Source organism: Etheostoma cragini, chromosome 10, assembly GCF_013103735.1.
Source record: "Etheostoma cragini isolate CJK2018 chromosome 10, CSU_Ecrag_1.0, whole genome shotgun sequence".
Taxonomy (NCBI): domain Eukaryota; kingdom Metazoa; phylum Chordata; class Actinopteri; order Perciformes; family Percidae; genus Etheostoma; species Etheostoma cragini.
This window is the reverse complement of record NC_048416.1, coordinates 10,809,396-10,823,205: the sequence shown is the minus strand read 5'-3', so window position 1 is coordinate 10,823,205 and position 13,810 is coordinate 10,809,396. Positions and strand designations below refer to the sequence as shown.

Genomic DNA, 13,810 nt, shown 5'->3' with positions numbered 1-13,810 from the left:
ACACACACACACACACACACACACACACACACACACCTCACTGAGCAGAGCCCAGACGTCAGCGTCAGAGTGAACCAGCAGGCGGAGCGCTGATATCGGCTGCAGCACTTCCTCAATTTCTCCCTCAGCAACCCCGTTCTCAAACGCACCTGAAAACCAAGCAGGAACAGGACAGTTTGTATGTGCCCGTGTGAGGCGGACAGCACAAACATCTACTTTCTATCTACTGCAATGTTTCAAAAGTTTTAGGCTTTCACAAATGCATATGTTTGTCCTTTATATTTCAAAGTTTGAATCATTTTACCTTTAACAGCACCACATTTGAAGTATATTTAGAGTCTTAGAGGGACATCTGTTGTCAGTGCAACACAGAAACATACAGACTATACAAATGATCTTCATGTATTAGCTGCTATAGGTCTGCTATGACAGAAGCTGAAACCCGCTCTTGTCCATGTTAGAGTCCTGTTTCTCCGACGGATGGAAGAAACAGATACATCGCTCAGAAACCTATCAGAGGACAACTTACTTGTTCATGTTTTAATGCATTATGAATTGATTTGATGTTTTTACCGATTGTGATGAAGTGCTTATCAGATGCTTTGTCGGAAGAATACGAACCAACCACTAGTCTGTCTCGTGCGGACACCTGAAGGAAGAAACCCAACACATATTAGCAGGTTTAACACACAAACCAATTAGACAAGGGAACAACCTGGGCCTATCACTCACTGTCTTTACACTGAGCTGAGCGTTGGGTCAGCAGTCAAATACGAGCAACCGCATGACCATAGTTAGCTATTAGGGGTGTACGATTCAGAAAAGGTCACGATGCGATTCAATAGCAATTTTTTATAAGTAAAAAGAAATGGTTCACAGTATGTATCTGTAGTTACTTTCCCCATGGATTTGTTACACATCCTCCTTTTATGATGTATGTGTATATTGTGTGTGATGTCTGTAAGCTACTTGGACTTTGAATTTCCCCTTGGGGATCAATAAAGTATCTATTACTTGATTGCAGTAGACATACAATAAAAAAAAAAATTCTATGAATTGATTGTTAATCAGTAGAGCTTGAATCGTGATTCGAAAACGAAACGATTTTTTGCACAACCCTACTAGTTATACAAGGTTTATATGTGACGCAATAGTGCTGTTGTAAACATTTTGAGTCTTTTTTTTTAGCGTGCTTGTAACTTGCTAATTAACGGAGCATAAATATGGGCCGACAACTGTTGTTTGAATTGACAGAAGCTGCGAACCGATGCAGTGATTTTTCATCTTATACAGGTGATGCACAAGTTTAAGTGACAGCTGGAAACAAGAGGACAGTGGCAAAAGGACAGACCAGGAGACATCAGTCCATCACGTACAACCACATAGTAACAGGGTGTGCTCCAACAAAAGTACTACATTAGTCTGTAGCCACAATGTTCCAATTCCGGGATTTCTCCGGTGCCGACAGAAATTCTACTGGATGTCCGTTACCTTCCTCTTTCTTTGTGTTGATTGTACACGTTCCACCAAAACATGTTTCTTCCCTAAGCTATTTTGCAAAGGCCCCGTGAAAAAAATGTCAATAAACCAGAAGACGTTGTACTTCCATCCAAGAATGCTGTGGGGACTAGCCAGACATTAGACACTAGTACCTCCTCACATTATCCCAAGGGACAGAAATGAGTGATCCCCCGCTATCTGGTGAGGGTCCTGCGCTAAAAAAGGTGGAGAACTTCTTGTAACTTTAATCATGGAGGTTTAGCACACTGATGAAGTGCACAACTGTGACTACTACTACCCTGTAGAGACAACTCAGGCCTGTAATGTACCTCTGATATTGTTTCATAATGTTCCTGGAGTCCTGATGTTGTTTTGAGCGGGGCTTGTAAATCTAACTTCTCAAGCATCATAGCTGCTGCGGATACAGTCTTTAAGATCAGTCAGACTCTGCAACGATTACAAATGGTGAAAAGTAACAGGACATTCACCATCAGCATGGACTTTGTAGCCTCTCCCTGACCTTGTAGCTATCTGGGCTCAGATAAGAATGCACACTCATTGTGCTGTCTTATTCACACTCATCATTAAGCCTGTTTTCCGAGGTCCCTATTAAACTGTTGAGAAAATAGGCTGACTTAGGGCTGGGCCATATGAAGAAAAAAAAATCAAATATCACAATATTTTTGAATATCAATATTGGGCGACATTGTAGGGTTGAGAACTGATGCTTTACCAAAATATTAACACAATGAGAGTTTAGATAACTAATCATCAGTATTGTGGATATAATGACTGAGTAGGTACAGGCTAATAAAAGAACAGCTAGAACACTCTGGAGCGTTTGCAAAATGATATCACTTTACTGGAATGCAGCCTTTAAAACCAGGAAATGACTATATTCTGTCATATCACGATATCACATTATCTAAAATCTAAGGCGATATCTCGTCTCATAACAATGTCGAGAAATATCATTACATTGCCCTTCCCTAACCCCTTTGGTCCTATGTAGTATGTGGAATATAAACGCCATTCACCCAACAAACACATTGTGCTAAGCTACAACACTGCTGGGCTTTACTTAGACTTCTGTATTCCACACTCCTGGATGTGGTGTGTCCATCCTGAATCATTCAAAACGTTGTTGCCATGTCAACTAGGCTTGGACAGAGGCATCTGTTTTTCATGCCTTCTGGACATTTCACAAACGGAATATGAAAAACATTTCAGAGCTCGAAAGCCCTAGGCAAATTTTGTGGTTAGTCACTTTGAATTTGCCAGTGTGAACACTTTCTTTGGCCTGGGGATAAGGGCAGAGTGAATTGTAGCATTCATGACATTGTCAATTGTGTCTAATATGTAATGAGCCTGCTGAGACAAGTCTGATGATGTTACCGCCAGTTTAAAAAAATCATGCGTGGCTATGACTCGGCCAGCTTTATCATTGAGACTATTGAATGTTTTATCAATAAAGTATTCTACGATTATCCCATTGATTAATCGAGTCATTGGATAACAAATACTTTGATTTATTAAAGAGTAACAGTAACTATATAAAGAGAATAAAAGTTGTAAAGTAAACAACTAAATGGTTTTCCTTGTTAGAAAAAATAAATTGCTGCTGGCCATCGTATACGGTTCACCAGAAACATTTGTTGGCAACTAGAGCCCGGCCGATATATTGGCGGGTTGATATTAGGCATTTCCCAATACACCGTGTCGGCAGTTATAATGACAAATAAATGATTCTGATAAATGGATTATTAAAAAATGAAAAACGGACTGTCAACCATGTTATGAGCGTTGGCATTGCATAGTTTGTCCACCAGAGGGCGCTCTACAACGTCTACAACGTCCCTGTTGGCAACACTAATTTTTGTTTTGTTTTTGTTCAAAGGACTTTAAGATTAATATCTTAATTTTTTATTATTATAATACATGTTATTTATCAGACCTTTAATATAGTTTGATGTTCCTCTATTTTGTTGTGACAATAAAAACTAATTTTTATCATATTATTTTAGTGAGAACTCAAAAATAACTAATGTTAGGGAAATCTGTTTATGTTTGGTAAATATTCAAATCGGTATCGGCCTTAAAAATCCGTTATAGGTCGGGCTCTATTGGCAATGAAACATGGAGAGCCATCCTGCCAGAGTTTATAGACCGATTGGTGTTTAAACATACCTTAGAATTTCAGAGTTCTTGCAAGAGCACAATTTGAATTTGCTCAGCAAGTTACTCTGTCATTGAGTGCTGCTCATTAACTATGCCCTTGTAGCCAGGCTGCACCAATCACATCGGTGTATCTGATATAGGCGGGCCAGAGGCGAGCTAAACAGATGACGACAGTCTTATATACCAGTTAGCTCCGTTGGTAGCTAAGCGTATGAGGCTCTGGATACGTCACCCTATGTTGTTGTGATGCGTCGAAGTGTTATCCAATTGCGTGCAGTGAGATTTTCAAATGCACGCTTGGTGCCGCCCCTCAAGATAACTGGAGACTTTCATTACTCTATACCAGATCTTTAATCTTTCAAATTTGGGTCTGGATTTCCAGGCTAGTTTACCATGTGTCCAGCTAAATTAAATAGCTAATTTTACTGTAGTGTGTCAACGTCCTCTAGCTTACCCAGTATGAGTTTTTGCCACAAGTAAGCTGAGTCCTGCAGTTACCAATATAAAATTTGTTTTGATCTGTTATAAGATAATTCCTAAATAAACCTAAGAAAACCGCTCTGCATCAGAGCATGTGAGCAGAGCGCAAGGATGTTGGATGGAGCGTGCACAGCAGAAAGCGTTGCCTAATAAACTCTCGCGAGTTGAGTTGGAAGCATGCACACAAACTCTCACCCACACACATAGGAAACTCACGTCGCTGGGCAGCACTTCCACTGTGGTGTTGGTGAATTTGTCTCCGCTGGTCTCGATGTTTCCGCTGCGAAACAGGTACCTGCAGTACAGAAGACAGCACAAGGATCTGCCAGGTCAATTTACACTTTATGGCTGCTCTGGGGCTAAAATACTCTATCAAATTGGAAATACCAGTTGTGGCACATTGTCAAGTCTTAGGAGGAGGAATTTACTTCGTAAATTTATATTTTTAGGCTCTCATTTAGTCGGGCCACGCCTTTCCTCATGTTGTTTTTCCTCCCTAGTTTCCTTGTTTACATATTAAATGCAAAGCTCCCTTGTATATATGGACAAAAAAAAACACTGAAGAATTGGACTCTCAAATCTAGAAACATTTTACATATTGCCCTTAGTAACAGACTTTATACACCTGTTGCTTTTTTAATGCAGGCTGACAAGTTAAAAAAATGAAGAAAACCACTTCTGAGTGAACAGAAAAGGCTCCAAGATTAATAAATCCTGGCTGTTAGCCTGGTCAGGACACGGCTAGTTGTACAGAATAAATCTCAATGGTAACTTAGGTGCCTGTGCGTTTGTGAAACCGAGTCAAGCCTAAATTGAGCCAGGATAACTGGGAAATCCAGGCTCAATCCCTTATCTTGGTTTTGTGAAATAGCCCTTAGGTTTTGGCTGTTTTTGTGTTGTTGCTTTTTTTCTCCATTGGCTGGCTTCTCCAGGCAGCCGACAAGGCACACCTGTAGCCAGTCAACTCATTTCTTTCTCCATACAAACCTGGTCTCCAATCCTCTGCCAGATAATTCCGTTGTAGCGCTCCGCGGTATCTCTGCCTTTGTCCTGTCGACTTATCTGTGACTGTTTTTGTTTACGGAGCTCTGTAAGTGTGCCACATTACCAATCCGGTTCCTGATTGTTTTTCCACTCTGCCTCTGAGGACATCTCCAGCCGGCCAGCTCCCTGCCACCCCGGCTCCTGCTGGAGATGTTTTTGCTTCACTCACCAACCAGTTTCCCTTCTTTGCTTTGAAGTCCAAACACCAATATTTCATAACAAGTTTCTCCTTATTTTTTTACTCTATTTTCCACTTTCCATGAGAACAAAAAAAACAATGACAATCCTCATGAAAGGCCCAGCTAACCTTGACCAGCTGCAACCTTTTATCACATGCAATCCTCCATTTTAATTCAATACTTAGGCTAGCTTGTTGTGTTGAATATGCTTTTTGGTTACAAATACAGACACAACCACATACCTGCACAATACACAGGTATGTGGTTACATAAGCTGAAGGCCTTCAAGAGAAGATGGAAGGTTGGTCTTTGGAGTTTGCATGGACTGTCTAATGTGTATTGTGTGTACTGAGCGTGTTGTACAAATAAAGATGGCGTCACAGTTGCAGGCAGACACAAAGGAGAGGTGACTGAAACATTGAAGTGAATGGAACCATGTCACCTTCTTGTGTACATTTTCTCACAGATTCTCTTCTGATTGGCCACAGCCCTCAAACACACACAGGCGCCAACAAAATGTGTTGAACTGAAACCTCATGTCAGACCCCTTTTACACTCTGTTCATGGATCATAATATGTACATTTTATCACATGTGAAACTGACCTGGAAATGTGGATTGGCTGGGTGAAGTTGAAGAGGATGTAGTCCCCCTGGCTGGGTGTCAGTGCCCAGAAGAAGTCCTGTCCTCTGTAGGCCCGCTCCAGGCTGTGTGCTTGGTAATGATTCAGGCTGCTGCTCAGCTCTGCATCCGGGTTATTGTGGGCCTGGAACAAAGACTGCTGGCCAAAGTCCTTATCCTGCTCACGCACGCACGTGCACACACACACACGCGCGCGCGCGCACACACACACACACACACACACACACACACACACAATGACTTAAAGTAAAAGCCTTGTTAGGAACATCCTCGTTAGGAACACAGGTTTCGGCAATCACCTTCAGCTGCTGTAACTTCCCCGGCAGAGACGAGTGAAGGCCCACGTGCTGGAAGAGGGACGGCTTATATCTGTGCCGGAGCTGCGCCTTCTGTTTATCACAGTCTTTCTGGATAAGACAACATGGAGGTCATGAGCTCAACTTCACTATCAGTTATGGACACTCCTCAAGTATTCACCACTGAACTGCCTGAATTGGTCAAGGCACTCTTAGAGCCCTATCTTGCACGCAGCGCAATTGCATTGTACACCAACGCATGTATCATTCCTATTTTGCACCCGACGCACAGTGGACTTTTCCCTCCACAGACTCACGTTGGTAAATTAGGGCGTGAATTTGCGCTCCAGAGGTTGGTTCAGCAAAAAGAGGAGCCGTGTGCTATTTTGGAGTTTCAGAAATCAATTTGCCACAAACCAGGACAAACTTAGTGTCAAGTCAGTGGCGCGTTATTCAGAGGCTATTTTAGGGGTGCCTGCTTGGCTGTAATTCAGCGTGTGCACATTGCGCATACACATTGCTTCTCTCATCTAGAAGGACCAAGGAGTTCCCATACATTAATACAAGGAAAAATATGACCCTGTGTTACACAGCATTTCAATGTATCATGGATGTGTTAATGACATAAATGGGGAAATATTAGAGGACTTAAGGTGATGTGATGTTGAACGGCAGATGCCATTTAACCCAAATAAAGACAGAGCTGCATCATCTATAGTGAGGTAATCTGGGTCTACTGTTAGACTACTTTGCAAAAATATCACCATGCTTTCATAACCTCGCGATTCAGTGAGATTGAGCTCCAAACATCAAAAAGTATGTTTGTGTGACATTTCTTTATGTCTCCTCAGCTGTGATACGCTCCTTGCGTGTGCCCATGGATGTATTAAGTTAGCAAATACCTTTGCTATTAAGGTAGCAAATCTACCATTATAATAGCAATCCGCCATGGAACAAGCGTGCCTGCTTTTAAAAGGGAATGTAAAATAACGCTCTGATTGGTTTAGTGTATGTTACGCCCAAACCACACAAGTAATGTAGCTACTTCAGACCAACCCATTTTAGATTTGCGTTGGGCACATGAGTAATTCATCCCGCCGGTATAATAGCGACAGCGCCCGCTTTTCTTTTTGCATCGCTTCTGTATTTGCGGCGTGTTTGTGTATTTGGTTTTGTTGTGTGTATTTGCGGTGCTTTTGTGTATTTGGTTGTGTTGTGTGTATTTGCAGTGCATTTGTGTATATGGTTGTGTTGTGTGTATTTTCAGTGTGTTTGCTAAATGCTGTGTAAACGTTTTGTCAAATTGAGGAAGTTATTTTCTTAATTTGCTTGTGTTTTGTCCATTTGCATATGTTTTCTTAAATTACAGGGCGTTTGCCCCTGTTGGCCACCATAGTAATCAAGTACACATCACCACAATACATGGCCACAGCCTGCTTGTCAATTGACCACTCAAAGCAAATCCATCATAAGTGCTGTATTATCTACTTTGTTATCCCCTCTTGGCACAATGGACTTACTGCGTCTTTTTCCGGGTTGCACACTTTGACCCACAGGATGTGATCCAGCAGCCAGTCGATGGGTTTGTCTCTGTGGAACATCAGGAAGAACTCTGCAATCATCGGGAGGTCATGGCTCTGAAACATCTTTCCTGGAGGATCACAGACATTAATTTGAATACACACAAAAAAATAGCAGGGATCATTATTTGGATTATCTCCCACTATATTCACACACATTATTTTGAACACACACACACACACACACACACACACACACACACACACACACACACACACACACACACACACACACACACACACACACACACACACACACACACACACACACACACACACACACACACACACACACACACACACACACACACACACACACACCTATAAACCCCAGCTGGGAGAACTCCAGGTAGAGCCATTCCTCAGAGCGTTGGTTAGCATAGGTCTTCATGGTGTTGAAGTAGCCTGCCTTTGCAACAACATCGTCCTCTAACTGCAAAACACACAACAACCCAAAATCTGATCTTGAAAACTCATTTCAGTAAGAAGTCACTTTTTGGTTTGAGTGATTGGTCAGAGATTTCTTTTATACACACTTCCCTAGTGCTGACTCAAAACAAAAGAGCTGCTATGAATATAAATTAGCAATTCAACACAAAAACTAAATAACTACAAGGAGAGTACATACATCTGTCTGTCCGCAGACTGTAACACCCTGATAGTCCCACACATGTGTAACATACAGTCCTACAACGGTACAGGTATGTAGGTGAGGTCAAAATAAAGCCCAGATCATAGATGGGTGTGGTCCGAGCGAGGGCGCTGGCCCCATTTTACCATAACAAGATGGTCACTAATTATATTTTCAAATCTATCTGGGTGGAAAAAACTACAATATATATGCATGATAGAAACCTGTTTACCAATAGCTGTGGACCTTTGAGCCCTACCTGAACATAATAGGTTCCTTTGTCCTGAGCATAGAGCATGAGGAAGCTGAAGTCCAGATTCTGCTTTGTTCGCCATCTAATTGCAGAAGAGGTGTTCGCACACGCACACGCACACGCACACGCACACACACAGTGTTTTATCACTATATGTATGCAAACTCTCTTCTCTAGGAAAGGAGATTAGACTAAATGCCAATGATCCCATTGTAACAGCAACTCATACATGGATACAACATATAACATTACAACATAAATATGAATAAAACTCAAAATATTAACATTAACAAAAGCTACTATTCTAGCGTCTTAGTGAATAGTAAGAGAAATGGTGACTGTACTTGACTCGGTCCTTGGAGTCTCCTAAGGTCTCTCTGAGGCCCGAGAAGTCGGGGTAGTAATACTGAGAAGGAGAAATGACCTCCAACAGCCCGGACTGCACCTCTTTGGAAAAACTACAAAGAAACAACTGGTTAACTACAGTGACCCCTTTAGCAAATACAACCCAGCATTTAAATCATATGACAAATATGACTCCAACGAATCAAATGCAATTTCTATGTTAAATAGGCAGGCAGATTTTTATTATTAAAAGGCCAGTTATTTCATGGATCCAGGATACTATGCACCTTGATTAATCACATTGATTAATGTGAGCTATTTAAATTAGCTGGATACATGGTCCATATTTCCAACCACAGAGTAACGTCAGGCAACATGCTTCCTGTTTACACCGGCACGCACAAACTCAGTGTGTGGGAATGGTCATGTGATATGTGATGTCAGCCGCAGATTAGTTCTTCTCCTCGAGATAAAACTCTAAAGGGAAGAGACTGTTTTTGTCTCAAAATGGATAGGTCCAGATGGCTTATCAATGGGTAGCCTTCTAATTGGCTAGTTGGATTAACTTTCAATTACACATAGTGATCTAGGTCATTGTTAATATAAAATATTGGTTATGGCAGACTTTGCCGCGATGTGTGCCTAGAAGCCTGTATCGATCTAAGAAGAGATGCAAAACAAATGGAAACGTCTCTCTTGGGTTATTTTGGGTATTATTTTTTATCTTTCCTTCTAAAGGGTCACATAAATATAACATTTTCCAATGTGGGGAAGTTCTCATTCAATGATTCTTGAAGAAATTGTCCCACATCTGACTACAAATGACACTCAGAATGAGCAGGGGAACTGAATCTGTGATGTATAATGGGTGGGATGGGAAGCCCTTCTCAACTGCGGCCCTGCTATGTGATACAGACTGATAATAGACTGGTGTATGCTAACATAGGCAAGGCAAGGCAAGGCAGCTTTATTTGTATAGCACATTTCAGCAACAGGGCAATTCAAAGTGCTTTGCACAAAATCAGTTAAACATATATAACACAATTATAAACGTGTTAAAAGTTAAAAGTAAAAAACATTAAGACAGATAAAACCCTAACCCACCTAAGACTAGCTTCACACTAATTAGTCAATTTTAGTGCTACCTTTCGTGACACCCTCAGTGTCACTACCCTTCACAACTCCATTTACCTTTTGTTGAGACGTTACCTTTTGTCTCCTTGGACTCTTCTACACACTAATTAAGCCAATCTAGTGCTGCCCTTCGTGTCTATCTTCAACACTACACATTCACCCATTTTCTTTAAAGTGTTACCCTTCGAGTCTTTCTTCCTCTGTATTACACAACCTTTATACTTATTCCTTTTCCTCAAAAAAAAGCTAAAACAGATAAAACAGAAGTGTAAACAGTTAAAAATAAAAACATTAAGACCGATAAAACCCTAAACTTAACCCTATCTCACTTGAGACTACCTTCACACTAATAAGTCAATTTTAGTGCTACCTTTCGTGATCACCCTCAGTGTCACTTCCCAAGTCTATTTTTAGACTCTTCTTCACACTAATTACATACAGTCCAATCCTAGTGCTTCAAATTGCTGTGACTAATGTCCTTATCTTTGAAAACCTTTTCAGTTAAAAAAGGTGAAAGCAAAAACACAAGAAGTTGTCTGCTGTCAGAAACTACAGCTAACGGAACATATGAAACTGAAAGGAACAGCAACGTGATGGAAAAGTGAAAGAGCCCTGTGGGAGGTAATTTAGAATCACTCACTTCTTCCTGATGCTCTCTGCTACGCTGCCCACATAGTCGGAGTCTGTCTGAAAGACAGGGAGAGAAAAAGGAGAAAGATGATATAGGGAATTTCTGATTGCTGTTAGTTAATACTACACAAGAGGTCTTGAATGCTTTTGCAACAATGAGCTGAGTATGGAGCTGTTATGGAGTGAGCCTCATTGTGCTTGTCCGTCCAAGGCCAGACCTGCTATAACCAGTTGATTCATTGATATGCAGCCTGGTATTATTGGTCCAAGCCTGAGGGGGAGGGAACGATTTCACAAAATCGCTTGAGTTTTTATTCTTCCGTATATAAAAGTGGAACTGCAGCATACACCTTACAAATTATACTAGTGAAAGTTTTAGGGATGGTAGAGAGAGTGACAAATAACTAGGAAAGTAAATAATACACAAATCCAATAAAAGTGTGCAGTACGTATGCCCAAAGTCAAAAAATTAAAAATAATTAAAGTAAAAAAAATTGTCGCCAATGTCCCTTTATTAATCACAGATCGCACACAAGTTTGCATATGTGAATCAGCATCTTATCCCACCCTGTATATGACCATTTTCAAACATAAATAGTCAATGCAAGGCACATCATAATACAATGGAAAGAAAACGATGCTGGAACGAGATATTCAAGATGGAAAACTAACAGCTAAATGTCAGTTGCGTGTGTAGGGAAAACTCATCTATTGACTATCTACTTTATATATTAATAATACAGTCCAAAACAGCAGGCCTTACGGCAATGGAGACAGTTTCGAGATACCAGACCTATATGATAACATTTAACAGAACTATATTTTATCCAACCAAGCCTCAGCAATAAAGTTGAAGATTGTATATCAAAATTATAAAAAACACTTTGGTTCGGTGTTGCACTACATCGACTGCCCGTGCGAGGTAGACAATGGAGGGCGAAGAACAGCATCTACGCAAACGACGTGAACATTAATACATTACATCCAGGGGTGCAAGCTGTATGATTATTCGCGGTTTGTTATTGATTCGTAAGGAGAAAGAGTAAACCACTGGTGGCCATATTAACTACCTTAGATATAGTAAAATCTGAAAGTAAATAAAAACAATATTTCTGTCAGGCCTATTAAGTCAAGAAACAAATAATTACAATACAATAAAAAGCTTTAAGAAATTACATTTGGCGATATGGCTCTGTTTAGAGGCTGACTTTTTATATGAGCACTATGTAAGTGAATCAGGGGACAGACGCAGCAGCAGCGGGATTTCCACACAGTTTAAGAATGGGAAAGTTAAACTAATTTCCCATATGAACAGAACAGCAAGATGGCAAAGAAGCAAATGCCACGTTATACATTACAAGGAAGAGCAGGGCATAGATGCGAGCAGCAAGCAGGTAGGAGCAAACTAAAGCAGCTTTAAACAAAGCACCCTGTTTGAGTGTAGCCATTTAGCAGCGAGGGGACCAGCTGATTCGCTAATGCAGATCGGCTGATGAGACTGTGTTGATGGCCAAGAGCGGTTAGCGGCATCTTCACTACTTGGCCTGCCAGAACTAACGCTGATCCTCAATTAGGGTACATTTTCTCTGAAAGGTTTCTATACATGTATTTCTTTGTGACAGCATGCACAAGTTAAATTTGTAACAACCTACCTAAAATCTTACACTGGAACTACATGTAAAACTTAAAATAATCATATTGTACTGTAAAAAACGAAAGACTAAACAATTAATGGACCAGCACATTGGGTAAGTTGTCAGAAAATGTGACCCCACTGTTACTGCTTAATAAAGGATTTAAACTTTAAAATATGGTTTGGGGTAGTCCTGTCATCCCTTCACACTAATGTGCACACATGGCTCTGTGATGACTATAAATAAGAAAACATGTGTCCAGTACAAGTGCAAATAACACTGCTGGATTTAATCGTCATGATATGGAGGGAAGAAACGTGCGTAAGACATCAATACTTAATCATAATAATAAAATATTATGAGTGATTGTTATTCCAGTTCACCACCTCACCATTTGCGTCGCCAATTCCCTTCGTCTCCAAAATGTGCGTACGCATGGGTCACAGTTTGCATGGAGTACCGCACTTTCTCCGGTTTATTTTTATTTATAAATCACAACCTTTGCGTGGGAAGTTACGTAGGGAAACCTTTTCAGGCACATTTTTATGGGGCGCCGTTTGTAAAGCGGCTCACACTCAAAATAACTGCAACATTTTGTCACATTTAGCTTTAAATAATTTTTAAAAATCTGGTATGAAATTTTGAGGGTCACTTTCTTGTACATTTACAACAATATTTGTCAACTTGGAAATATTTTAAATAGTCAAATCCAAATATTAAATGTTACACCTAAATGTTAAATGTTAAATGTAAATGCTAAATCTAAATGTTATATCTAAATCTAAATGTTAAATCTAAATATTAAATCTAAATCTAAATGTTAAATCTAAATGTTAAATCTAAATATTAAATCTAAATCTAAATGTTGAATCTAAATCTAAATGTTAAATCTAAATGTTAAATCTAAATATTAAATCTAAATCTAAATGTTAAATCTAAATCTAAATGTTAAATCTAAATCTAAATCTAAATGCTAAATCTAAATATTTCGGGTGAAACTAAATATTTAGTTAACATGCAAATCAAATGCCGGTAACCGGAAGTACCAAAATAAAACCTCGAGGAGGTCAGTGTATGTTTATAGTGTCAACTACCGAATAAAAATCATCTCATCCGGGGATATGGACTCTTGAACTCGTATAAACGTGAAAATAACTACCTAAATTAATAAACATAGTTGGGGAAAACTGTATTTGAAGAGTAGTTTGAGTTTTTAGTGTCACTTTTATGAATGGTGTGGGAATTATAGCCACTATAGCCAGCCACAAGGGGGGGGGGGGGGGGG

At 40.1% G+C, this 13,810-nt stretch overlaps 1 protein-coding gene across 1 annotated transcript in view; it reads right to left on the bottom strand.

Annotated features, from left to right (window-relative positions):
• zgc:154054 (uncharacterized protein LOC777616 homolog) overlaps positions 1–11,473 on the bottom strand; it is a 23,870-nt gene extending 12,397 nt beyond the window's left edge. The window contains exons 1-11 of the mRNA XM_034884432.1: positions 11,459–11,473; positions 10,902–10,948; positions 9,127–9,240; positions 8,789–8,864; positions 8,220–8,331; positions 7,839–7,969; positions 6,322–6,429; positions 5,986–6,179; positions 4,375–4,453; positions 574–649; positions 37–149 (exon numbers count right to left, since the gene is read on the bottom strand). Coding sequence (XP_034740323.1) covers positions 37–149; positions 574–649; positions 4,375–4,453; positions 5,986–6,179; positions 6,322–6,429; positions 7,839–7,969; positions 8,220–8,331; positions 8,789–8,864; positions 9,127–9,240; positions 10,902–10,948; positions 11,459–11,473 — 1,065 coding nt within the window. The remainder of the gene's footprint in view (positions 1–36; positions 150–573; positions 650–4,374; positions 4,454–5,985; positions 6,180–6,321; positions 6,430–7,838; positions 7,970–8,219; positions 8,332–8,788; positions 8,865–9,126; positions 9,241–10,901; positions 10,949–11,458) is intronic.
• Positions 11,474–13,810: the final 2,337 nt, after the last annotated feature.